Source organism: Salvelinus fontinalis, chromosome 8, assembly GCF_029448725.1.
Source record: "Salvelinus fontinalis isolate EN_2023a chromosome 8, ASM2944872v1, whole genome shotgun sequence".
Taxonomy (NCBI): domain Eukaryota; kingdom Metazoa; phylum Chordata; class Actinopteri; order Salmoniformes; family Salmonidae; genus Salvelinus; species Salvelinus fontinalis.
Window position 1 is genome coordinate 29233501 of NC_074672.1, and position 27725 is coordinate 29261225.

At 44.8% G+C, this 27725-nt stretch overlaps 2 protein-coding genes across 15 annotated transcripts in view; one reads left to right on the forward strand and one right to left on the reverse strand.

Annotated features, from left to right (window-relative positions):
* Nucleotides 1-10901: 10901 nt before the first annotated feature.
* rho (rhodopsin) lies at nt 10902-12025 on the forward strand. Its single transcript, XM_055932109.1, has one exon. It carries the CDS (start codon nt 10961-10963, stop codon nt 12023-12025), a length of 1065 nt encoding a protein of 354 aa, XP_055788084.1. The 5' UTR covers nt 10902-10960.
* Nucleotides 12026-24059: 12034 nt separating this feature from the next.
* The window catches only part of LOC129861054 (membrane-associated guanylate kinase, WW and PDZ domain-containing protein 1-like), a 245176-nt gene continuing 241510 nt past the window's right edge, over nt 24060-27725 (reverse strand). For 11 of the 14 annotated variants that reach the window (XM_055932115.1, XM_055932117.1, XM_055932116.1 and 8 more), the window contains one exon: nt 24060-27432. In XM_055932115.1, the coding sequence (XP_055788090.1) occupies nt 26252-27432 (1181 nt within the window). In that variant the 3' untranslated portion in view covers nt 24060-26251. The remainder of the gene's footprint in view (nt 27433-27725) is intronic. The other 3 variants (XM_055932124.1, XM_055932120.1, XM_055932121.1) reach the window with 1 other exon arrangement.

Genomic DNA, 27725 nt, shown 5'->3' on the forward strand with positions numbered 1-27725 from the left:
TCTCTCCCCCTCTCTCTGAAACAGGTAGTTAACAAATAACTGTCACCCTTTCTCTCCCCTCTCTCTGAAACAGGTAGTTAACAAATAACTGTCGCTCTTTCTCTCCCTCTCTCTGAAACAGGTAGTTAACAAATAACTATCACTCTTTCTCTCCCTCTATCTGAAACAGGTAGTTAACAAATAACTGTCACTCTTTCTCTCCCCCTCTCTCTGAAACAGGTAGTTAACAAATAACTGTCACTCTTTCTCTCTCCCCTCTCTCTGAAACAGGTAGTTAACAAATAACTGTCACTCTTTCTCTCACTCTCTCTGAAACAGGTAGTTAACAAATAACTGTCGCTCTTTCTCTCCCTCTCTCTGAAACAGGTAGTTAACAAATAACTGTCGCTCTTTCTCTCCCTCTCTCTGAAACAGGTAGTTAACAAATAACTGTCACTCTTTCTCTCCCCCTCTCTCTGAAACAGGTAGTTAACAAATAACTGTCACCCTTTCTCTCCCCCTCTCTGAAACAGGTAGTTAACAAATAACTGTCACCCTTTCTCTCCCCTCTCTCTGAAACAGGTAGTTAACAAATAACTGTCGCTCTTTCTCTCCCTCTCTCTGAAACAGGTAGTTAACAAATAACTGTCACTCTCTATATCCCTCTCTCTGAAACAGGTGGTTAACAAATAACTGTCACACTTTCTCTCCCCCTCTCTGAAACCGGTAGTTAACAAATAACTGTCACTCTTTCTCTCCCCCTCTCTGAAACAGGTAGTTAACAAATAACTGTCACTCTTTTCTTCCCTCTCTCTGAAACAGGTAGTTGACAAATAACTGTCACTCTTTCTCTCCCCCTCTCTCTGAAACAGGTAGTTAACAAATAACTGTCACTCTTTCTCTCCCTCTCTCTGAAACAGGTAGTTAACAAATAACTGTCACTCTTTTTCCCTCTCTCTGAAACAGGTAGTTGACAAATAACTGTCACTCTTTCTCTCCCCCTCTCTCTGAAACAGGTAGTTAACAAATAACTGTCGCTCTTTCTCTCCCTCTCTCTGAAACAGGTAGTTAACAAATAACTGTCACTCTTTATATCCCTCTCTCTGAAACAGGTGGTTAACAAATAACTGTCACACTTTCTCTCCCCCTCTCTGAAACAGGTAGTTAACAAATAACTGTCGCTCTTTCTCTCCCTCTCTCTGAAACAGGTAGTTAACAAATAACTGTCACTCTTTCTCTCCCCCTCTCTGAAACAGGTAGTTAACAAATAACTGTCACACTTTCTCTCCCTCTCTCTGAAAAAGATAGTTAACAAATAACTGTCACTCTTTCTCTCCCTCTCTCTGAAACAGGTAGTTAACAAATAACTGTCACTCTTTCTCTCCCCCTCTCTCTGAAACAGGTAGTTAACAAATAACTGTCACTCTTTCTCTCCCCCTCTCTCTGAAACAGGTAGTTAACAAATAACTGTCACTATTTCTCTCCCCCTCTCTGAAACAGGTAGTTAACAAATAACTGTCACACTTTCTCTCCGTCTCTCTGAAACAGGTAGTTTAACAAATAACTGTCACTCTCTCTCCCCCTCTCTCTGAAACAGGTAGTTAACAAATAACTGTCACTCTTTCTCTCCCCCTCTCTCTGAAACAGGTAGTTAACAAATAACTGTAAGCGCTTTACCAGTTTCATCATAGGGTTTTGATGGGTTTTGCGACTGCACTTTCAAAGTTCTTGACATTTTCCGCATTGTCTGACCTTCATGTCTTCAAGTAATGATGGACTGTTGTTTCTCTTTGCTTATTTCAGCTGTTCTTGCCATAATATGGACTTGGTCTTTTACCAAATAGGGCTATCTTTTGTATACCACCCCTACAGTACCTTGTCACAACACAATTAATTGGCTCAAACTCATTAAGAAGGAAAGACATTTCAGAATTTAACTTTTAACAAGTCACACCTGTTATTTGAAATTCATTCCAGGTGTCTACCACATGAAGCTGGTTGAGAGAATGCCAAGCGTGTGCAAAGCTGTCAAGGCGAAGTGTGGATACTTTGAAGAATCTTAAATATATTGATTTGTTTAACACTTTTTGAGTTACTACATGATTCCATATGTGTTATTTCATAGTTTTGATGTCTTCACTATTATTCTACAATGTAGAAAATTGTAAAAATAAAGAAAAATCCTTGAATGAGTAGGTGTGTCCAAACTTTTGACTGGTACTGTAGGTAGGCCAGGAACTAGAGATAGAAAGAAAGAGTAGGACTGTTCTAAAGCCTTACCTCCATCTGTGCAGAAAGATTGATGCTAATCACCCCGTGCACTGCAACGCTGACCTTCCACGAGCTAGGTGTAAGGGCTGTCGTTCTCCTCATCCTCGGATGAGGAGAGGAGAGAAGGATCATCAGACCAAAATGCAGCATTAGGGAAATAAGCCATCTTTTATTTAACACGACGGCACACGAAAACAAACACTTTTACAAACTTACAAAACAAGAAAACGACGTAGACGAAAACCTGAACATGAACTTAACTAACTAACGTAAAACTCACGGACAGGAACAGACTACATCGAAAACGAACGAACAACCAAACAGTCCCGTATGGTGCAAACATAACACAAATACGGAAGACAATCACCCACAAACAAACAGTGAGAACACCCTACCTAAATATGACTCTCAATTAGAGGAAAACGAAAAACACCTGCCTCTAATTAAGAGCCATACCAGGCAACCCAAAACCAACATAGAAACAGAAAACATAGACTGCCCACCCAAAACACACGCCCTGACCATAAACACATACAGAAACAACAGAAAACAGGTCAGGACCGTTACAGAACCCCCCCCTCAAGGTGCGAACGCCGGGCGCACCAGCACAAAGTCCAGGGGAGGGTCTGGGTGGGCAGTTGACCACGGTGGTGGCTCAGGCTCTGGACGCTGTCCCCACACCACCATAGTCACTCCCCGCTTCTGTCTTCCCCTCCCAATGACCACCCTAAAACTAACATCCCCTAAATGAACGGCCAGCACCGGGAGAAGGGGCAGCACCGGGACAAGGGGCAGCACCGGGACAAGGGGCAGCACCGGGACAAGGGGCAGCACCGGGACAAGGGGCAGCACCGGGACAAGGGGCAGCACCGGGACAAGGGGCAGCACCGGGACAAGGGGCAGCACCAGGATAAGGGGCAGCACCGGTACAAGGGGCAGCACCGGTACAAGGGGCAGCACCGGTACAAGGGGCAGCACCGGTACAAGGGGCAGCACCGGTACAAGGGGCAGCACCGGTACAAGGGGCAGCACCGGTACAAGGGGCAGCACCGGTACAAGGGGCAGCACCGGGACAAGGGGCAGCACCGGGACAAGGGGCAGGTCCCGGCTGATAAACTCAGGCAGATCCTGACTGAACGGCTCTCGACGCTCATGGCTGGCTGACGGCTCTCGACGCTCATGGCTGGCTGACGGCTCTCGACGCTCATGGCTGGCTGACGGCTCTCGACGCTCATGGCTGGCTGACGGCTCTCGACGCTCATGGCTGGCTGACGGCTCTCGACGCTCATGGCTGGCTGACGGCTCTCGACGCTCATGGCTGGCTGACGGCTCTCGACGCTCATGGCTGGCTGACGGCTCTCGACGCTCATGGCTGGCTGACGGCTCTCGACGCTCATGGCAGGCTGACAGCTCTCGACGCTCATGGCAGGCTGACGGCTCTCGACGCTCATGGCAGGCTGACGGCTCTCGACGCTCATGGCAGGCTGACGGCTCTCGACGCTCATGGCAGGCTGACGGCTCTCGACGCTCATGGCTCTCTGACGGCTCCGGCTGCTCATGGCTCGCTGGCGGCTCTGGCAGATCCTGTCTGGTTGGCGGCTCTGGCAGATCCTGTCTGGTTGGCGGCTCTGGCAGATCCTGTCTGGTTGGCGGCTCTGGCAGATCCTGTCTGGTTGGCGGCTCTGGCAGATCCTGTCTGGCGGGCGGCTCTAGCGGCTCCTGTCTGGCGTGCGGCTCTAGCGGCTCCTATCTGGCAGACGGGCGGCTTAGCAGGCTCATGGCAGACGGGCGGCTTAGCAGGCTCATGGCAGACGGGCGGCTTTGCAGGCTCATTGCAGACGGATGGCTCAGACGGCGCTGGGGAGACGGATGGCTCAGATGGCGCTGGGGAGACGGATGGCTCAGATGGCGCTGGGGAGACGGATGACTCAGATGGCGCTGGTGAGACGGATGACTCAGATGGCGCTGGTGAGACGGATGGCTCTGGCCGGATACGGCGCACTGTAGACCTGGTGCGTGGTGCCGGAACTGGAGGCACCGGGCTAAGGATAAGCACCTTCCTACTAGTGCGGGGAGCAGGGACAGGGCACACTGTACTCTCAAAGCCCACTCTATACCTGATGCGAGGTTCCGGCACTGGTGACACCGGGCTGAGGACAAGCACATCAGGATTAGTAGGGGGAGAAGATACAGTGTGTACAGGGCTCTGGAGACGCACAGGAGGCTTAGTGCGTGGTGCCGGAACTGGAGGCACCGGGCTAGATACACGCACTACAGGGAGAGTGCGTGGAGGAGGAACAGGGCTCAGGAGACGCACTGGTAGCCTAGTGCGTAGTGTAGACACTGTAGGTACTAGGCTGGGGCGGGGAGGTGGCGCCAGAAATACCGGACCGTGGAGGCGTACTGGCACTCTTGAGCATTGAGCCTGCCCAACCTTACCTGGTTGAATACTCCCGGTCGCCCGACCAGTGCGGGGAGGTGGAATAACCCGCACCGGCCTATGTAGGCGAACCGGGGAAACCATGCGTAAGGCAGGTGCCATGTATGCCGGCCCGAGGAGACGCACTGGAGACCAGACGCGTTGAGCCGGCCTCATGACACCTGGGTCAATACCCAATCTAGCCCTACCAGTGCGGGGAGGTGGAATAACCCGCACTGGGCTATGCACTCGTACAGGAGACACCGTGCGCTCTACTGCGTAACACGGCGCCTGCCCGTACTCCCGCTCTCCACGGTAAGCCTGGGAAGTGGGCGCAGGTCTTCTACCTGCCCTTGGCCCACTACCTCTTAGCCCCCCCCAAGAAATTTTTGGGTAGTACTCACGGGCTTCTCAGGCTTCCAGCCACGTCTCCTTGCTGCCTCCTCATATCTCCGCCTCTCTGCCTTCGCTGCCTCCAGCTCAGCTTTAGGGCGGCGATATTCTCCTGGTTGAGTTCATGGTCCCTTTCCATCCAATATTTCCTCCCATGTCCATGAGTCCTGGTTTTCCTGTCCCTTACTCCGTTGAGTTTTCCCTTGCCGCTTGGTCCTAGCGTGGTGGGTGATTCTGTAAGGGCTGTCGTTCTCCTCATCCTCGGATGAGGAGAGGAGAGAAGGATCATCAGACCAAAATGCAGCATTAGGGAAATAAGCCATCTTTTATTTAACACGACGGCACACGAAAACAAACACTTTTACAAACTTACAAAACAAGAAAACGACGTAGACGAAAACCTGAACATGAACTTAACTAACTAACGTAAAACTCACGGACAGGAACAGACTACATCGAAAACGAACGAACAACCAAACAGTCCCGTATGGTGCAAACATAACACAAATACGGAAGACAATCACCCACAAACAAACAGTGAGAACACCCTACCTAAATATGACTCTCAATTAGAGGAAAACGAAAAACACCTGCCTCAAATTAAGAGCCATACCAGGCAACCCAAAACCAACATAGAAACAGAAAACATAGACTGCCCACCCAAAACACACGCCCTGACCATAAACACATACAGAAACAACAGAAAACAGGTCAGGACCGTTACACTAGGAATGAACAGGTATGAGTAATTAATAGGGATGAGAGGGGACGGAGGATATTAATAACTAATAAAACTAATTAACAGTCTAACCTAATAAATAAATAAACATAAATTGATATTGTGCAACACCTAGGTGTAATCTAAACAGTTAAATAGGTGTCACGGCCGTCGTCAGAAGGAGACCAAGGCGCAGCATGCGTACATTCTTTATTATAATAAGAATGAACACGGAACAAACTAACCAAAACAACAAAACGAACTGTGAAGCAAATATGAATAGTGCAGACAGGCAACTAAACATAGAACAAGAACCCACAAACACCAAAGGGAAAATGGCTACCTAAATATGATCCCCAATCAGAGACAACGATAAACAGCTGCCTTTGATTAGGAACCATATCAGGCCACCATAGACATACAAATCACCTACGAAAACCCTAGACATACAAAAAAACTAGACAATACAAAAATTAAAGTACCCACCCTAGTCACACTCTGACCTAACCAAAATATAAAGAAAACAGATATCTCTGGTCAGGGCGTGACAATAGGCAAGCTCACCTGTTTCAGAGAGAGGGAGAGAGAGTATCTGGGCTCTGTCTGCAGGTTCCTTACGAGCTGAATGAACGAGTCCATGCATGTTTGTATCAGATATCTTTACCTCTGAATAAAACTGCTTTTTATTATACGAATATCCACCCTGTCCAGAGTCTCTACTTCGTCTCAGTTCTCCAGTAAACTTGTGTCATCAACAAGAGTGACAGACAGAACTGGTTGCTGCTTATCAGTGGATATACTAAAATAACCACAACATATAAGAACAGGCAAACAGCAAATTGTTTATTTTGTGTGGCATTGCATCGTATGTCAACAATGTGATTTGGAGAATTTCTAGTTTATTTATGTGATCTGTTACCAACTCACCTCTGCACTTTGACGTCTTTTTTCCTGAACCACATGACAGGAGGCTATCCTACTCCCCAAGGCACTGCAGGGAGCAGGCGGCTATGAGCGTGTCCCAAGGATCTTAGCTCAGGATACCCTGCCCTAAAACCACTGAAATGAAAAATAGAACTTGGAAAGTGTGGCAAACTGTAGAGGTAGGATAATATTCATCACCTCATCTTCCTCTATCTTTCCCTCCCTCCATTCCTCCCCAATCCTAAATGTAACCATTAGTGGGGAAAATGCTAAACTCCCTCTCTGGTCAGCTGATTACCCACCTCCCCCAGGGTTGCCAAATTGTAACCCTAAAAGCGCCAACAAGGAGTACAAAATGTCATAATTTCAACCCCCCTTTTTTATACAGATTTGGGACCAGGCTACAACACATTAAATTACTATCCTGAATAATCCTAGCTAGCTGATCTGCTCATCAGTAATGTAGTGTAGTGTCATTAGCCTCATTACATGCTGACCAGACCGGCCACATCGCGTGCGTCGCAAAATACATTTAGAAATCCATGTTATTCAATTATTGCACCCACACTGCTTGTCTGCGCCAACGAGCGTCTGCGATGCCAAGGGCTAAAATAGAAGTTGTTCCTATTTCTGACACAGATCGCGCTGAAAGTCATCTCCTCATTGGTTTATAGAAGCAGGTACTCACGTGCCATCTCCTCATTGGTTATACCCACGTGGGTGATTGAAAGACGAACTTTGTTGCCGGTTGTCGTGGTAATACTATGAAAGTTTAGATGCGATCACCATATAAGTTCAAAGATGAAAAAGCCTGGAAGGAGGAGAGATGACTAGAAACGATTCGGTTGGTCGTTTTATGTGTGGATTAATTGTCGGAGTAGAGGTCCTTGTGCATTTCAGGTAAAATAACAACTCAATGTTTATATCCCAGGACACATGAGCTAGCAATAGCAAGCTAGTTAAATAGGACAAATTAACGTTAGCTAGCAAGTGCAAGCTATTTATATGAAATGACACAATCTACCTGTGGTACTGTACACTAAAACCTCTTTCTATGCAGTGCAACTGCCTGCTGAGATTTGCCTTATCACCACAACTCCATCTCACTACAGCTCCGTCTCACTACTGCCCTCTTTATTCCCTATTGATGCTGGGTGCCACCATCTCACAGAGAAATCTGGTCATGTTGATAACACTCCACTAGAGAGCACACTTTACCTGTACAAGATATATTGAACTATTGGAAGAGCAGTATCTGAAGTAACCACCGTAGTGACATACCTGTTTAAAGGACAGATGAGGCCACTGATGTCAGAGCTAACTGCATTCTATTAATTATAACGTCAACTGAACAATACAATACATGGGGGTCGTAAACATGCCTCAGGGTCAAACACTGTAACAATAATGTTTCACGTCACTGACATATGTTTTCATGTACGGACATAACATTTCTTCCCCTCCTCCTCACAGGAACCCAGGTGTGAAACTCAGTGTGGAAGTCACACAGGTGCTCAGGCCTGCTATGAGTATAGACTGGCCGGGCTGAGGCCTGGTAAGGGTTCGGACTGGACGGGGCTGGTCAGCACAGGAGGCTGGTGAGGTGAGGATGGCTCAGACCAAATGGCTGGAATGGAGTGAATTTAATGGAAGTAATGTGTTTAATGTGTTTGATACCATTCCATTTATTTCATTCCAGCCATTACTTTGAGACCGTTCTCTCCAATTAAGGTGCTGTCAGCCACATGTGGGCTGCAGGGTTGGGCCTGTTAACCCCTAACCCTGGAGGTGCCTCAGTAGCTGAAGCTCACGCCCCAACATGAATCCACTGGACTAGGGAGACCCCTGTGGTGGAGAGCTGCTGCGTGGCATGGCAGAAGTGCTTAGAGCAGGCTGATGGCGAATGTGCACCCTTGTGCAAGTTTTTTTGAGTGTCTGGTTCTTGAGCGTCTGATTAAACCGCTCTACCCAGCTCTGTCCCTGGGGGTGGTAGAATTCTGGGCGAATGTGGCGGATCCCTTTCCCTTTCAGGTAGGAGAATAGCTCATTAAACATGGTCTTGGGTAGGTCTTGGGTAGGCCCCAACTGCCAGTATTTATTATCTACACAGTATTTTTTTATTTTTAGTGTACAGATTAGCATACTGAATACTGAATGAATAAAACATCATACCGTGCACTTTTTAAGGTGAATAAATAAATTAAAGTGATTTATAAAGTTACTAAATAAGTCATGGTTTTGGGGCTTTGACAGGATGAAATAGTATTCTTATGTTCCTCCACTATAGTAGCTGCCACCACAGCTTTTTCACTCCTTTGGACTTGTAATTTAAACGTAGACACTTTCCCCATTGTATTATGGATTTTCCTACATTTGTATAGCTCTTTGTTGAGTAAAAAGAGCAGTAAATGTGTGAGTATCCATAATGTTATGTCTGAGGGTGACCAATGGGACACTAACCTCATTACAGGCCTCTTAAAGTAACACGTCCGTAAGCTCCAAATCTCTTTAATACAATGCCCATTAGAAAGTGCTGAGCGAAGCTCTCTTCTAGCCACTAAGATGGTCTAGATCTTCTGTACAAGTCTACTCTCTACGTTCCCCTCATTTCCCCTAGTTTGATTAGTTTTACATTGATAATCAAAGAATACACAAACAGCATTACTGCAGAAGACTACCTCTCACATGATCATTATGATTTATTTAGCTTACAATAGAACAGAAGATATGCAGAATGTAACATCTCTTGATGTTCTCTTGAATAAACTTTTAAGGCTGTAAAAGGAATACATGTGAATATTCTTTTGATTGACATGTTTGTAGTATGGTTGGGAGGAAGTAATCCTCTCTCCCGCACACACACACACACACATACATGCACACGCACGGTCTTAAAGTCTTAGTCACACAATAAGCATCACCTATAATACTGCAACATAAGCACAAGTACTCAATGAATGACCTGTGAATTACATGTAACTTTATGTTGCTACAATTAATAATGTTTTATGAAAATAATATTTTACATTATTTTGATAAAAATGTATAAATATTGCTATACCTAATATGAATACATATATTCATTTCATGTACAATTATGTAATACGTTCACAATGAGGAACTTTACACGTCTAAGACCATTATCTATAAAAACACATTTCAATCACCATGTAACGATACTCTAAATCCTCCTCCTCCTCAGACGAGGAGAGGAGAGAGGGATCTGAAGACCAATATGCAGCGAGGTATGATGACATGATTTATTGATTTAAACAAGACACGACATAGACAGAAAACGAACTATACTTGAATAACTACAAAACAACAAACGACGTAGACGCACCTGAACATAAGAACTTACGTATAACGAAGAACGCATGAAAACAGGAACAGACTACATAAACCGAACAAACAAAACCGAAACAGTCCCATGTGGCGTAACATCACACAGACACAGGAGACAACCACCCACAAACAAACAGTGTGAAAACACCTACCTTAATATGGCTCTCAATCAGAGGAAATGAAAACCACCTGCCTCTAATTGAGAGCCATATCAGGTCACCCTTAAACCAACATAGAAACAGAAAACATAGACTGCCCACCCAAACTCACGTCCTGACCAGCTAACACATACACAAACTAACAGAAAACAGGGCAGGAACGTGACACACCATATAGTATTTCCTGGTGGTGCAGCTATTCTACTTTGTGCCTATGTATTACCATAGCTTAAAGTGTTTCTTATCGTCACTTATAACAAACCATCTGTTTTCCCACAGCACTCCGTCTCTTCACTCTTTTATGCTTGGAGTATGAAGCTTCAAACATGTCTCTAAAATATATTGAATATATCTTCAAAAAACAGACTGTAAATGTAACAAAGTGTTTAAAAGTTGTATGTAAATGACTAACTCAGTTCTGGGTATGTGGATGAGGCCGAGGTGTGTAACAGCCAATGCAGCGTTTCAGATTAAGCCATCATCTCCTGATAGGTATGAGCAGGTGTAACCTTAATAACTTGATGAGTGGCCAGTTATGTTTGCAGTGGTGGCTGGATTATATATTAACAGTGGCCTAAATTACATTGTGCTGACTGATTTGGAAAGTGATCATCTAACACCTTAAGATGTGCCTATAAAATCAGGACCCTGACTTCCTGGGTGCATTTGTAGAAAGGACCCTTTCCATCTCTCTTTCTGTACAGCCGGAACACCATCTGAAGAAGGGCTGAACGCCACCGCAAGACCGCAACCATGAACGGCACAGAGGGACCAGATTTCTACGTCCCTATGTCCAATGCTACTGGCATTGTTAGGAACCCTTATGAATACCCCCAGTACTACCTTGTCAGCCCAGCGGCGTACTCACTCATGGCTGCCTACATGTTCTTCCTCATCCTCACCGGCTTCCCCATCAACTTCCTCACACTCTACGTCACCATCGAGCACAAAAAGCTGAGGACCGCCCTGAACTACATCCTGCTCAACCTGGCTGTGGCCGATCTCTTCATGGTAATCGGCGGTTTCACCACTACGATGTATACCTCCATGCATGGCTATTTCGTCTTTGGAAGAACGGGCTGCAACATCGAGGGATTCTTTGCTACCCATGGTGGTGAGATTGCCCTGTGGTCCCTGGTCGTCCTGGCTGTCGAGAGGTGGTTGGTCGTCTGCAAACCTATTAGCAACTTCCGCTTCAGTGAGACCCATGCCATCATGGGCGTGGCCTTTACCTGGGTCATGGCTTCTGCTTGCTCCGTGCCCCCTCTGCTCGGCTGGTCCCGCTATATCCCCGAAGGCATGCAGTGCTCATGTGGAATTGACTACTACACACGCGCCCCCGAGATCAACAACGAGTCCTTTGTCATCTACATGTTCATTGTCCACTTTTTGATTCCCCTGATAGTCATCAGCTTCTGCTACGGCAACCTGCTCTGCGCTGTCAAGGCAGCAGCTGCTGCCCAGCAGGAATCTGAGACCACCCAGAGGGCTGAGAGGGAAGTGACCCGCATGGTCATCATGATGGTCGTCTCCTTCCTAGTGTGCTGGGTGCCCTACGCCAGCGTGGCCTGGTATATCTTCTGCAACCAGGGATCAGAGTTCGGCCCCGTCTTCATGACAATTCCGGCATTCTTTGCCAAGAGTTCGTCCCTGTACAACCCTCTCATCTACGTGTTGATGAACAAGCAGTTCCGCAACTGCATGATCACCACCATATGCTGTGGGAAGAACCCCTTCGAGGAGGAGGATGGAGCCTCCACCACTGCCTCCAAGACCGAGGCCTCTTCCGTGTCCTCCAGCTCCGTGGCTCCTGCATAAACGGGCCCCCAACGTGGGCCCTGCGATCCAGCGTCCACAAAGAAGACTTCTGCTCCCGGAAACGACAAAGGCTCACGTCTACAGAAATAACTCTTGTATTTTTACAAACCAGTTGGTTCAACCTAAAGACAGTTGCAGATGGGCAGCCCACAACAAAGTTGTTTATGTATATGTAAAGAGAGTCTAACGTAACAATGTGCAGGGATGGAATTGGAAAATAATCACTCTGGGAATTAACCAATGTAAAATGTTCAGATTCTGTATTTTTACATGTCCAAATCACTTTGGGAACTCTGTTCCCACTCATTCCCTCCCAATTCCACCCCTGTCGATGTGCAAGATGTTTTGTCTTTCTCGAGACAGGAAAGGAAAATATCTTAAATCTTTTACAGTTGGATTCTATATGTTACTGGCTTATTTGTGAATGTAGAGACATGTAATCAAGGCAACGTAATAAATCGCACTTTGCAAAAGACAATTACTGTTCATGTTGTACTTACTATCAGGGTGAAAAGGTTGCAACTAAAGTAGTATGTTTAATTAAGTGAGTCAATGTGAATCACCTGTTCAGAATGCACTATATTTAATTTGGTACTAACACAGGTTTTACAACCAGCACAAAGGCCTCTTAAATGCAATACATGAAATATAAAATAGTTCAACATATAGACATGTTGTGTACAGTCAGGACCTGGGTTCAAAAACGATTTCAGGTATTTCAATTTCTTTTTAATGCATTTTAAAGCAAGTATTCAGATAACGTTGGAAAGTATTTTAAATACTCAAATACACTGACTCAAATATACTCCAATGCATTTAGCCCAGGTATTAGAAAATAGTATTGAAAATACTCAAATACACATTCTTAAAAAAAAAAGGTTTTAAAATACTTATATGTATTTGAATCGAGGTCTGGTGTTCTCATAGCTTTGATAAAGGTGTTAAGACGGAACAGTTGTCTAAGGTCAATCATGGGTCACCTTGTACTGTGTATGTAATGCTAATTATAAGGGTTTATGACATGAATAAGCATAGCTATGTATGACTCAATACATACATGAAGATGCAGACATGACTATAGCTTCTGATTTACAGTAATCACCCACAAGGTTGATGAGGTGAAAGACATAATTGGATCAAGTGCAGTCAATCTTGTCAATCTTCTCTCTCTCTCTCTCTCTCTCTCTCTCTCTCTCTCTCTCTCTCTCTCTCTCTCTCTCTCTCTCTCTCTCTCTCCCTCTCTCTCTCTCTCTCTCTCTCTCTCTCTCTCTCTCTCTCTCTCTCTCTCTCTCTCTCTCTCTCTCTCTCTCTCTCTCTCTCTCTCTCTCTCTCTCTCTCTCTCTCTCTCTCTCTCTCTTCTCTCTCTCTCTCTCTCTCTCTCTCTCTCTCTCTCTCTCTCTCTCTCCTCTCTCTCTCTCTCTCTCTCTCTCTCTCTCTCTCTCTCTGAAAAGATGATAGGTTGCCTATTATTGCCCATGACTGGTAATGTATAGCATCAGGTATAGTATGCTCTAGATTTACTGCAGCTTACAGATACTGAATCAGTTTCATCATGTCCATGTCTTTTCCCCTCCGTGTAAAGACTGTGGTTTAAGCTGTACCTACATGTCATGTGATAAATGATAGAAACTCAGGGAGTGACGTGAGATTTCTCCTCCTCAGTGCTCGGTTGTGCAGAAATATCTGTCAGGCTGGAGCAAAACAAACACCTCGAGAACTCTCTCATAATGACCTTTGTTATGTAGCTATAGCAACCCTTATACCATCGGATCTCTGGCTGAATACTGATACGCTCATTCGACAAGCGATCTGCTCCAATCCAGCTCCAGCAGAGACAGGCTGAGGGAAACAACAACACATCAATCACTGGCGCAGACCAGATTAGGGGCGGGGCTGAAGACAGGCAGGGAGGAGTGGGAGCATTACACCTCATGATTTCCAGTTTCCAGTCTTTGCCTTCATCAATTCAGAAATTCTCTAACTGCTTGCTCAGACAGGAACTTGACATATACACACTAATAAATGAATCTCATCAATATTCTGCTGACTCAATAGTATTTTTTATTTTTTTTACTGCCTCTGAGGTGAGTTTTTCTGCCTCAGAAGAGTGGCTGTCAACTTGGCTTCTGTCATTACAGCACTTACAAAATATTTTTTGGTGTGTTTCCATGACAACTGCCTATCAACGTCAACTTGCTAGCACCCATCTCCTCTAAGGTAGTTGTAAATTATATCATCGTCACATGGAATAGGGATGCCTGCAACATCAATACCTCCCTGGGAAGGTAACAAAGGTTGCAGAGGCTTGGAGAAGGATCACTTGGTGAGTGCAAAGAACTCTTTAATTCACATCTAACAATTTTCTCCCCCCATATAGATGGAAGAAAGAAAAACATCCATTATTCAGAAGTTAAAGCTGTAAGTCAGTCAGATTCTGTGATGACTCAGTGCTGTGCGTGCTCCCACACATCACCTCGGATTAGACAAAGATTTTTTCAACAACAAACAAGACTCACATGATATTCTCCAAACACCCGGCAGGGCCGACATCCCAGTTATTCGCAAGAGGAAGCGACGCAGGTACAGAGGATGAAGAGCCGGATGCCTCGTCAGGACCCGCAGAAGGCGAGTAGGAAAGCTGCCGTTACCGTCATCATCATTAGACAATAAACTAGACGAGGTACGATCACGAATATCCTACCAATGGGACATCAAAAACTGTAATATCTTATGTTTCACGGAATCGTGGCTGAATGATGACATGGATATTCAGCTAGCGGGATATACGCTGCACCGGCTAGATAGAACAGCACACTCCGGTAAGATGAGGGGGAGGGGCGGTCTATGTATATTTGTAAACAACCAAGGAAGTCTCTAGATTTTGCTCGCCTGAAGTAGAGTATATTGTGATAAATTGCAGGCCACACTACTTGGCTAGAGAGTACTCAGCTATACTTTCGTGGCTGTTTATTTACCACCACAAACAGATGCTGGCACTAAGACCACACTCAGTCAGCTGTATAAGGAAATAAGCAAACAGGAAACCACTCAGCCAGAGGCGGCGCGCCTAGTTGCCGGAGACTTTAATGCAGGGAAATTAAATCAGTTCTACCAAATCTCTATCAACATGTTAAAAATGCAACCAGAGGGAAAACAATTCTAGATCACCTGTACTCCACACACAGAGACGTGTACAACGCTCTCCCTCGCCCTCCATTTGGTAAATCCGACCACAACTCTATCCTCCTGATTCCTGCTTACAGGCAAAAATTAAAGCAGGAAGCACAAGTGACTCGGTCTATAAAAAAAGTGGTCAGATGAAGCAGATGCTAAACTACAGGACTGTTTTGCTATCACAGACTGTAACATGTTCCGGGATTCTTCCGATGGCATTGAGGAGTACACCACATCAGTCACTGGCTTTATCAATAAGTGCATTGAGGACGTCGTCCCCACAGTGACTGTACATACATACCCCAACCAGAAGCCAATGCTTACATGAAACATTTGCACTGAGCTAAAGGGTAGAGCTGCCGCTTTCAAGGTGCGGGACTCTAACCCGGAAGCTTACAAGAAATCCCGCTATGCCCTGTGACGAACCATCAAACAGGCAAAGCGTCAATACAGGGCTAAGATTGAATCATACTACACCGGCTCCGACGCTCATCGGATGTGGCAGGACTTGCAAACTATTACAGACTACAAAGGGAAGCACAGCCGCGAGCTGCCCAGTGACACTAGCCTACCAGACGAGCTAAATTGCATCTATGCTCGCTTAGAGGCAAGCAACACTGAGGCATGCATGAGAGCATCAGCTGTTCCGGACGACTGTGTGATCACGCTCTCCGTAGCCAACGTGAGTAAAACCTTTAAACAGGTTAACATACACAAGGCTGCAGGGCCAGACGGATTACCAGGACGTGTGCTCCGTCCATGTGCTGACCAACTGGCAGGTGTGTTCACTGACATTTTCAACATGTCCCTGATTGAGTCTGTAATACCAACATGTTTCAAGCAGACCACCATAGTCCCTGTGCCCAAGAACACAAAGGCAACCAGCCTAAATGACTACAGACCCGTAGCACTCACGTCCGTAGCCATGAAGTGCTTTGAAAGGCTGGTAATTGCTCACATCAACACCATTATCCCAGAAACCCTAGACCCACTCCAATTTGCATACCGCCCAAACAGATCCACAGATGATGCAATCTCTATTGCACTCCACACTGCCCTTTCCCACCTGGACAAAAGGAACACCTATGTCAGAATTATATTCATTGACTACAGCTCAGCGTTCAACAACATAGTACCCTCAAAGCTCATCACTAAGCTAAGGAACCTGGGACTAAACACCTCCCTCTGCAATTGGATCCTGGACTTCCTGACGGGCCCCCAGGTGGTGAGGGTAGGTAGCAACACATCTGCCACGCTGATCCTCAACACTGGAGCTCCCCAGGGGTGCATGCTCAGTCCCCTCCTGTACTCCCTGTTCACCCACGACTGCATGGCCAGGCACGACTCCAACACCATCATTAAGTTTGCAGACGACACAACAGTCTGATCACCGACAACGACGAGACAGCCTATAGGGAGGAAGTCAGAGACCTGGCCGGGTGGTGCCAGAATAACAACCTATCCCTCAACGTAACCAAGACTAAGGAGATGATTGTGGACTACAGGAAAAGGAACACCAAGCACGCCCCCATTCTCATCGATGGGGCTGTAGTGGAGCAGGTTGAGAGCTTCAAGTTCCTTGGTGTCCACATCAACAACAAAGTAGAATGGTCCAAACACACCAAGACAGTTGTGAAGAGGGCACGACAAAGCCTATTCCCCCTCTGGAAACTAAAAAGATTTGGCATGGGTCCTGAGATCCTCAAAAGGTTCTACATCTGCAACCTCGAGAGCATCCTGACAGGTTGCATCACTGCCTAGTACGGCAATTGGTTGGCCTCCGACCACAATGCACTTCAGAGGGTAGTGCGTACGGCCCAGTACATCACTGGGGCAAAGCTGCCTGCCATCCAGGACCTTTACACCAGGCGGTGTCAGAGGAAGGCCCAAAAATTGTCAAGGACCCCAGCCACCCCATCCATAGACTGTTCTCTCTACTACTGCATGGCAAGCGGTACCGGAGTGCCAAGTCTAGGACAAAAAGGCTTCTCAACAGTTTTTACCCCCAAGCCATAAGACTCCTGAACAGGTAACCAAACGGACTATTTGCATTGTGTGCCCTCCCCCCAACTCCTCTTTTACGCTTCTGCTACTCTCTGTTCATCATATATGCATAGTCACTTTAACCATACCTACATGTACATACTACCTCAATATGCCTGACTAACCGGTGTCTGTATATAGCCTTGCTACTGTTATTTTTAAACGTCTTTTTACTGTTGTTTTATTTCTTTACTTACCTACACACGCACGCACGCACACACGCACACACACCTTTTTTTTCTCGCACTATTGGTTAGAGCCTGTAAGTAAGCATTTCACTGTAAGGTCTACACCTGTTTTATTCGGCGCACGTGACAAATAAACTTTGATTGGATTTGACCTTCAGCTTGATCCATTCTCCAATGTCAACAGGCAGACTGTCTGGGTCGCCCTGTTCTGGAACTTCCTGTGCTTTCCTGTATTGGGAATACAAATACTAACAGCATGGGTTAGTTCCTTCATATATTTTCTCACATCACCATCCAGTGCAGTCAGGTCAGTCAGTGTTGGAGTCATTGGTCTGTGTAAAGGAACGTTCGGCCAGTTAAGAGCTCATGTGGGCTAAGCCCTGTTCCGCGGTTTATACTATTGCACATTTTCATCAAGACTAAGGGGAGACATTCTACCTAAGACTTCCCTGTGGAGTGGCATGCTTTGGCAAGCTCCCCTTTTATGGTTTAATTAGCCTTCTCAGTGAATCCCATTACTTGCGCTGGAAATTTCCCTGGTTTCAGGGGGGTACCCTTACCAATGTTGTATTGCATGCATGTAGTACATTTATACACATGTGTTTTGCAAATTTCAATCAGATTTGGACAAAACCAGGTGTCAGATATTAGTCTTACCATCTCCCACCCCGTGGGCCAAGCGACACACAGAGGAGACGAGAGGCAGAGGCAGAACTGTTCTGCCAGAGTGTGATTGCCTCCACAGGTCACCAGGGCCTCTGGAGCAGCCTCCAGACTCCCACAAAGGGTGATTAAGTGCATCCACAGCCTGGTGCATCCACAGCCAGTGATTTCAGACATACACCGGGAGGCAAGCAGAACAGCATGAGTACGGCGTCGGGAAGCAGCATTCTTAGCAGCAGCATCAGCAGCTGTATTACCTATAATAATGCTGTCAGTGTTGCCTGTGTGGGCTCGGACCTTAAGAGTAGCCAACTGTGCTGGAAGCAACATGGCTTCAAGCAGGGCTTCAAAAAGTTCCTGCCTTTCCAAACCCCTATCCAAGACAGGCAAGCCACCATTGGAAGTTCCCTCTGCCAGCATTCCCTCTCCATTGACCTCTTCCTCTTTGCTGCCAGGGTGGCTGATGCTGTGGTTGGTGAGGGCACATGTTTCTCATATGTCATTCCGCAATTCCAGCACACCAGCGGTTGTCTCAGTGTTGGTAGGTATGGTTGTGGGTTCTCATATGGTTGAGGAGGGAACTGAGCTGCAGGTGCTTGGGTAAACTGTGAAGCAGGTGGTGGAGGAGGCTGTGGTGGTTGTTGCTGCTGGGTGGCAGGAGGTACAGCCACCATCAGGTTGCTGGTCTTTCCTTTGTCCAGCTGAGCTACCTTTCTTGCTCTTTCCTCAGTCTTCCTCTTTTTCCAGGCTCTGCAGTAGTGTCTAATGTGGTCCTTCTTATTTGGGCCTTCAAATCTCTCTGTGGTTTCTCTTTGCCATTCTGTCTTCATCTTATCCATCTAGTCGAGGATATCATCATCTTCAGTGAAGAGCAGTTCACCCGGTCTTGCAACATCTCTGGTGGTGGGAAACTTTCCCTCAACTGTCGGTAGAGTGCTTGTCTGAAATGGGTGAAGGGCAGAGCCACTCTCGTGTTCAGTGAATTATTCACATTCTCTCCTCTCTCTTCTTCTCCTCCCAGTGTCTCCTGTTTGTTCAGTTTTCAGTTTTTCTTTATATTCTGTTCTCGGTTGTATCAGTTCTTCTTCCTCTCTTCTGTTCTCTCCATTCACTGTGTGATTACCACTTAGACTTTGCTCTTTATCTTCATCATTACCACCTCATCTGATAACCTCAACAGCGTTATCCATTTCTCTCTGTGCTTTCTTTTATTGAGCTGCCATGAGGTCCTTTGCCATGGTAACTCTAGGATAGAGAGGTGTTGATTGAGTCTTGGCATCATTCCATATATCTCCTAGTTCTTGATACATTCTAATCGGTGGTGGGGAAGAATTATCTCCTGGAGCTACTAGTTCGTTTGGGAGTAGTGGATAAATTCCTTTAAACCTATCCCCGCAGTAGGGAGGGGGTGGTGGAGCATATGGTGGGGCGCTGCATTCTAGAGGAAACTTCTTTGTCTTGACGGAGGCAGGGTCTTTGATCTTTTTCAATTCCTTTTTCAAACAGGTAGCTTTCTGTTGAGTCCAGAATAGGTTACCCTTAGTTTTTAACATTGACAAAGCAGTCATAGAAAACAGGGTGGATATTTTTCATTTTTTTCTTTCCCTTGGTCTTATTTTCCTGTCTTCTTTCCACAATGTCCTGCATATGTTGATATTTGGTTTTATAAATGACCCATCCGTAGGCCATCTATATTCAGTGGCGTTTTTAGTCCAATCATGCCTTTTCCTGAAAACCCAGGTTAATAACTTCTCTGCGCTACGGATACTGGTAGCGGGTTTAAATTCAACAACATACGGTGATCGCCACATAAATAGTCATATTAAACATTCCTGAAAATACAAGTGTCTCACATGCTTCAAAAGCCTAGAATCTCGCTAATCCAACTGCGTTGTCAGATTTAAAAAAGGATTTACTGCGAAAGAATACGATGCGATTATCTGAGCACAGAGCCCCATACCAAAATACAATTTCAACCAGCACAGGCGTAACAAAATCACAGATTTCAATGAAATGAATCGTTTACCTTTGAAGATCTTGCTCTGTTTGCAATCCCAAGGCTCATTGTTACACAATGAATGGTCTTTTGTTCGGTTAAATCCATTTTTATAGCCTAACACGAAACATTTTGTGAACGCTTATCTCGTTGAATTCCGTGTCATTCAATTTTTGACGAAACATTCGACGTAACTACACAGACTAAACGTGACTTTATCCAGTCATGTTTGGTTTCATTGCAATCAACTGTTTGTTTGTAACACAACCAAACTTGATGGGTCATTTCGCGGGACGTATTGACCCAAAGAAACCGATTGGAAGACAACAAGTAATGACCTCATTGTGCACCAATTATATGACCGCTGTTTTGTTGATTGACTGTATTTTAACCCAATGACCACTGATTGTCTTGAAATCTAGCTGGGTAGATAGCCAATGAGCAGAGGTAAACGGCAATATGTAATGGTTCTGTGTTGGAAGACCAACCCATATAGTAAACTCCGGCGTAAAGACGGTCTATCGCCATTGAAGATTCATACTGGTAGGAGCCAAGCTTGTTACGCACAGCACTATTTCGGTAACGAGCATCTTCAGCTGTTTATATATCGAACATCATGGCCAATAAAACAGGGAAAGCTAAATCTAAGACTAGATATACGAATGTAGACAGAATTATAGAGGAAATTGATCGTGAAGTGAAACATATACTTTTGGAAGACGACTCAGTTAGCGACCATGACTCAAATGGAAGGAGAGGAACGGGGAGCACATTGTTTTGGACTGGTAAGTTCTTCTCATGCTAATGCCGTTGTTTGAAATTAATAATATAAAATATTATTTGTGATTGTTTTTACATTTTATTTGCAATATATAAAAATGTAATGAAATGTGTAAAGTACACATTGGCTATACTTCCTCCAGCGGCATGCTTCCTCAACTCAGTCTACATATTATGGATTAGAGGAAGCATGGTCGAGGTGCGTGTCTGCCGCTCCACCCCACCCCCACATGAAATAGCCTATTTGAGGCAGGCCCACAACAATGGCCAAAGTGAAATGGAAGAGCACTTTATGTTCCCTGTACTCTATATATCTGTTTATTATACCTGTTGATACAGGGCTCATATGTGAAACTATTCTAACTGAACATTTTCTTTCACAGTGACACTGACTCCGACTGGGAGCCCCCAGTGCCAACGTGTCCATCCCCCTCTGAAAGCTGGTTCATCCAGCAGGACCCCTGGTGTCTCTGGCTCCACACCTCCCGGGCCACTGTGATTATTAGTGTCTGACCCTGCTGGTCATCTATGAACGTTTGAAAATCTGTTCTGTTATAATCTCCACCCGGCACAGCCAGAAGAGGACTGGCCACCCCTCATAGCCTGGTTCCTCTCTAGGTTTCTTCCTAGGTTTTGGCCTTTTTAGAGAGTTTTTCCTAGCCACCGTGCTTCTACACCTGCATTGCTTGCTGTTTGGGGTTTTAGGCTGGGTTTCTGTACAGCACTTTGAGATATCAGCTGATGTAAGAAGGGCTATATAAATAGATTTGAATTGATAGAGGACTGAGGGTCTTATTGAAAGTGTGTAAATAGTTACCCATGTTATTTTGTAAATGTATATATATAAAAAAAAAAAAAAAAAAATCCCAATTTTTTTCCCCCTCAATTTTTTTTGTGTGTGTGTTAGAATACCATTTTGGTATTTTGCATATAGTTATTTGCTTTAAAATGTATACCTTCACCAATTTGGCCACTTGGGTACATTTGGGCTACTTGTGTGGGACACCTGGGTGACTTCATGATAAATGTCATGTAGCACACTCATTTTGGAAGTTATCATTCTGACACTTTGCACAAGTACTGTTCCCTCTTATGTTTTTCACTGAAATTGTCCCCATATTCATATCTGAATGTTTTGTTTTATCTTGTTCATTTTAAAATGATGATACAACAATTAAAAAGAAAAAACGTATGTTTTTTTCATTGTATTATCTAAACCAGATCTATTGTGTTATATTCTCCTACATTCAATTCACATTTACACAAATTTCAGAGTGTTTTCTTTCAAATGGTACCAAGAATATGCATATCCTTGCTTCTGGGCCTGAGCTAGAGGCAGTTAGAGTTGGGTATGTCTTCAGGCGGAATTTGAAAGAAGGGGGGTGGGGGGTAGCTGTAAGAGGTTATTAAGGTCCCACCATCCAGTCATATCACACAGAAGACATGATATATTGAACAATTAAAAAAGACATAGAACAATTACAGAATACCTTATCAGAATAATCTCAACAATTGGTGTTTATACTTGGAATTTCGCCCTAAGTCCTATCACCAAGTCTCACAATCATCATAACAATGGGTTTGTATACTTGAATTTCGCCCTAAACCTATCACCAAGTCTCACAATCATCATAACAATGGGTTTGTATACTTGAATTTCGCCCTAAACCTATCACCAAGTCTCACAATAATAAACATTTAACCCAGGAATGTATAACCCATTTCCACCTAGGTGGTCTGTGCTTCCTCCCACGGATTGTGTAACAATCATTTCACACTTTCAATTATTCTGCTATGACAAAGAAATTTAGGTTCAGATAAATTTAACAACGAGGCGCCACTTACTTGCCAGAATGACTCATTAACAATGTGCTATAGCCAACTACAGACATTAGATATAACAGGTGTCTGCTTACCTTTATAATGTTGTAGCGCTTGACGTGGATCAATGGTCAGTCCAGCGAAGTGGTCACTCGCTCCTGGCAAGCTCGCCAAAATGTTAGTCAATTTCTTCAACAAATGATCAGGTCTATATAATTACCAAACATACATTAGTAATGGAAAGGAAACACAGACTCTTTAAATATTAAAATACTCCTTTTAGTAATACAATTGTAGGCAGAAGTTGGTATAGAGTACAGTAGAACAGTATATGATAGTTCTCCCCAAGTTCTGAAAAATGCCTAAGACATCCTGTAACTCATATAGCCTCTCCAATCCCTCTTACGTAACTTTCCCAAGCAACAACATTTTTTAAAATCTAACCCCCCCCCCCCCCCCCCCCCCCCCCCCCTGACAGCGAGAACTCAGCAAGTAAAAACTCAGAAGTGGGTTTGACCGAAACTTGACCTTTCATCACAAGTATAGAGCCATAACGATGTGAACGAGTGTAAGCATCTTCTGACAGGGGGCTGGTTTCATCAGGTCTGTGGCAGCCTTGTGTTCTCAGAAAACCAGATGACCACGGTGGGATCCAGACAGGAGGAGTCTGAACGTAGACGCCTTCTGATAGTGTCTGAAGGTCACAACACTGAACAACAGGTTTTAACACACACACACAGAGGTCTCCTGAAGAGGAGACCTTACAGTTTATCATAACAATGTATGAACACTTTAAAAGGTATAAGTTCTTAGTTAAACCTTCTTCACACTTCACATTCTTCAAATGGAAAAAGACATATTGTGTGTGTTACAAAACCAACCAGGGAATATACTGTAGCATAGCTGAAAGCCTATCAGGGTTGCTTGTTAACAGCTGTGGGTACCCATTCAGTATGTGCTACTGTAGCAGGCAGTTTACTGACATTGTCGATGTTGTCATGATCGCAGCATATTTCCCATTAACAAGTAGATTAATTTCACTTCTGTGATGTACATACCAAATTATTCTGTCAGCGGGTAATAGGGAGATATTGATATGAATGGATATGCAGTTAGATATTCCTTTTTTATTTACTTAAACCTTTGCTAGTCAGAGAAATCTGAAATGTCAGATAGACACTGTTAAAAGCAAGGAAGCTAGACAATATTTTTTTTTGCAGATATCCTGTTACTAAAGCAGTGCGCTTACTACCTTGGTGAATAATAAATCAATCTGAAAATGCTGCACTCCAAAGGGACTCTACAATGTCAATCATATCAATAGGAATCTCCTGAGAATATAATTGCAAGCCACTGTGGAGAAAAATCCTTTTGAATTTGTATGGAAAACTTTATTTGATAATAAAAATAGCATTCACAGACTTCTTTTTGATAGCTACATATACATTGTGATCCATCTCAAGGAAAGAAGCTTTACTGGTTAAGTCCACATCTACTTGTACTTAGACTAATGTTATGTATAGCTTCATGGGTTAAATAAAGCTATGAACAATGTAGTATTTATATATGCATAGTGTTTTATAAAAAAAGATTGGCCCATATACATGTAATGCTTTTATCAACACAGAGATAGCATTATGTCTGGAGCACATTGCAATAATGCTTAAAGAACACAGACTGCATACAAGTGCTTTATAATAAAAAGGCAGGCTAACCATCGAGAGATATTCAAACCAACAAACAGCTTCTGATTGACCAAATAAAGTCGTCCATTTTTAGAATGTCTTTACATACCTGATTCAGAGTACATTAACATATTTCCCATGAATCATCAAGTCCATTTCAGAAATATAAACACTATCACATTCCTCACTGCAGAGGTTTCCCATAAATTTCTCTTTTGTACAAGAAAAAGGCAACATTTTATTCCTCAATGGGTTCCTATTAGTAACATTGAAATTCTGTACAGGTGGTGGCCGGCAGGTTAACGTCTTTAAATGTTTTCTTTTTTTTGTTTGTATTTATTTTTTACAGTACCATGGCAACAACAGTGATAAAACAATGCATTTGTTGTGGATTTTCCTATATCTTTTTAGCCGTTTAGTGAAACATAAAACAGAGAATACACACGGTTAAAGCAGCAGTCAGACTCCAGTGGTGTGACAGCATGGCTCAGCATGGCAGATAGGCCCACTTCTGTACTGGAACTTTTCATCCGTTATCATCGCAACAACGTCCCTTACATTATTACATCATCACCTAATTTCCTTGGGCAGGGAGAGGAAGAGAGGAACTTGAGAAATACTTCCATATCACCTGCATAGGATCAATGGGCCGTTGATCAATATCTGCTATATTTTTCACAAGGGAAAGTTCTCCTGAAACAGGGGGATCAAATAAGCAGCCTACATTTGTAGGATCAAGTCATTATAGGACTGTGGTTACTTTAAAACCACTTGACCTCTCGGTCAACCTCTCCATGCTGCGTATAACTGTGAAGTAGGTTTTATGTTACAGGCTCCTGTCAGGTAACTTGTTGCTTCTACTGTCCTCTGAGCAGGAATACAAAACTTTGTTCAATTGTATTTCCACCACAGGCAGTGTACTCAGACACCTCTTACTGAGAGAATTTTGTTTTGTTTTCCTCCTTGGCTCATCATTACTAGACACACTGAAAAACAGGAACCCAAAACAGCCTCAGATCCTGGTGGGTTTTTAGACTTGTCTGCTCTGTGAGAGGAATATCAACAATATCTGGTGTTTTTCTCAATAGGTGGTGTGCTTTCCCCTCTGATTTTGGGGGGTTTGTGGGCTTGGTAAGAAAGGGGCATGCCATACCAACTTAGATTAAAAAAACTATAATTCTACAGCAAATCCAGCAGGGGTAAAAATTATTATTATTTTCAGGTTATCGGGCGTTTAACTTGGTCCTTTTACCGAGCTTCCTCATTGTGTGTGCCAATTGAAAATAAATAGCAGTCAAATGTAAAAAGTATTATTTGAAATATATTACTTCATTCTAAAATGACCATTGGTTCTAAAATGTTTGTTTGCCTTCGTTTTGTTTGATATTCTCTAAGGTTTTCACTGCAGTCGTCCATAAAATGTCTGTACTGCCAACGTCTTGTGCTATAGTTTGCTTTATAAAGCAATTCTGGGGTGGAAAACAACATCTAAAAACATATTAAAACAAGCTCATCATGAAGTACCTGGTAGCACAGTAAGGAGCATGTTCGAAACCTCCGAGGGAACACGTGGAGTCAGAGACGCCTATAAAAAAGCTAAATCACCATTTGTAATTTGATAGGCACATACACATACCTTCACTAGAGTATTAACAACCTCAGTTATGCTCAAAATAACGAGAACAGAAACGTACAGTAAGAACTAAAACAAAGATTGTACTCCTGCTGTGGTATGAATCTCTGTCTGGGATCACAAGTAGTCAAATTAATCAAGCAATCAGATAAATCACATGAGTCAATCTCCTCAGAAGTCTAAGTCCAGTGTATTTACTGTGGTCTCTACAGATCAAGGGCTGATAAGCCAGGCTCTGTCCACTCAGATGCTGAGGTCCTTGGGGCTCTCTTTGTAAAACCTTCTCTTAGGCTCTGGGAACTGGTTCGGGGCACGGCCTACTGCGTTGTTTTGGTGTTGTCCTGCCTTGTTGCTAAGTCCTGCATTGTTGTAGCCGGCGTTGTGGTGAGCGGAGGAGTTGTTCTTCAGTGTGCTGTAGTAATCCTTCTGTCTGGAAGCAGGCGCTGCAGCGTAGTTCAGCTCCTCCCTGCTGGAGCTGCTGTTTGGAGATGAGTCTCTCTCTGACCTGTAGTGTCTCTCTGGTGTTCCGTTTATCCCGTAGCTCTCATCCCTCATCTCGGCCGACGAGTCCCTCAGGAGGTTGCCGTTCTTCAGGCTGCCTCTGTCGGGCGTACGGCCCCTGGAGAGAGACAGGGAGGAGGCCCCATTGTTGGGGCGTTCTGGGGTGGTGGCCTTCATGTCAGTCGTGCGGCCCCTGGAGCGAGACAGGGAGGAGGCCCCGTTGTTGGGGCGTTCTGGGGTGGTGGCCTCCATGTAGGCTCTGCCTGGGGTCTGTGGTTCCCTCAGGAGCCTACGGTCATAGAGTGGTCGTTCCGGAGTGGCTGCATGACTGAGAAACCCTCCGTCGTCATACTCCCTCTCAGGTGTGCAGTCACGGTGTGCTCGCTCTGCCCTGCGGTCCATGGACTTGGCCCGCCGTCGGTCAGGGGAAGTGTTGCGTTTACGGGTGGGCGAGCGGTCGAGGGAGCCGCGGCGCGGTCGACCAGATCTCTGGTCCAGAGTACTGCTACTAGCGGAGCGCTCTCGTTCTTTCTCCGCCGCTGCAGCCTTCTTCCCAGAGCTGTCCTTGCGCAGAGTCTTTAAGAGTTTCGAGATGCCGCTCTCCGAGTCAGACTTCTTGAATTTGCGGCCAAGACTCTTCTTGTTGTTCCCGCCGCTGGTGCTGTTGTCCGGGGAGTGTTGTCTGGAGGTGGTGTGGTTGTTGTTCCAGGTGTGATGGTGGTGGTGGTTAAAGTGCCGGCCCGAGTGCTCCATCCTGTCCCTGTCTCGGCCCTGTCCAGCATCCTCATGGCGTGATGGTTTGTGAAGGTCTGGTGGATAACTGGACTCCGATGAGGTGTGATATCGGCTGTTTGGTGGCAGGGTTCTCACTTGCGGAGAGTCTTGTGCCCCGGGTGTGGGAGAGTGCCCGTCATGGCTGGCGTCTGGGGGAGAACAAAGACAGGACATGAGAGACATTCTCAGACTGGGTGGAGTTTAAACTAGCTAAATAATATAACCCTGGAAGCTCAGACAATTCTCTCAAACTTAAGGTTCCATAGCCATTTTCATGTGGGTGCTTGTATCTGTATTTAGTCAATACAGCCATTTTTATGGAAACCATGCACTTCCATAAACATGAACATGTTGGCAAATTGTGACAAAAATATTTACTTCTGGGAAGAAAAAATCTAATTTGTACACAAATGGCTTATTTGATCCTCAACCTAAATGACCT

Bases quoted from the DNA above. Each gene is read 5' to 3' on its own strand.
- rho (XM_055932109.1), top strand. From the start codon at position 10,961: ATGAACGGCACAGAGGGACCAGATTTCTACGTCCCTATGTCCAATGCT.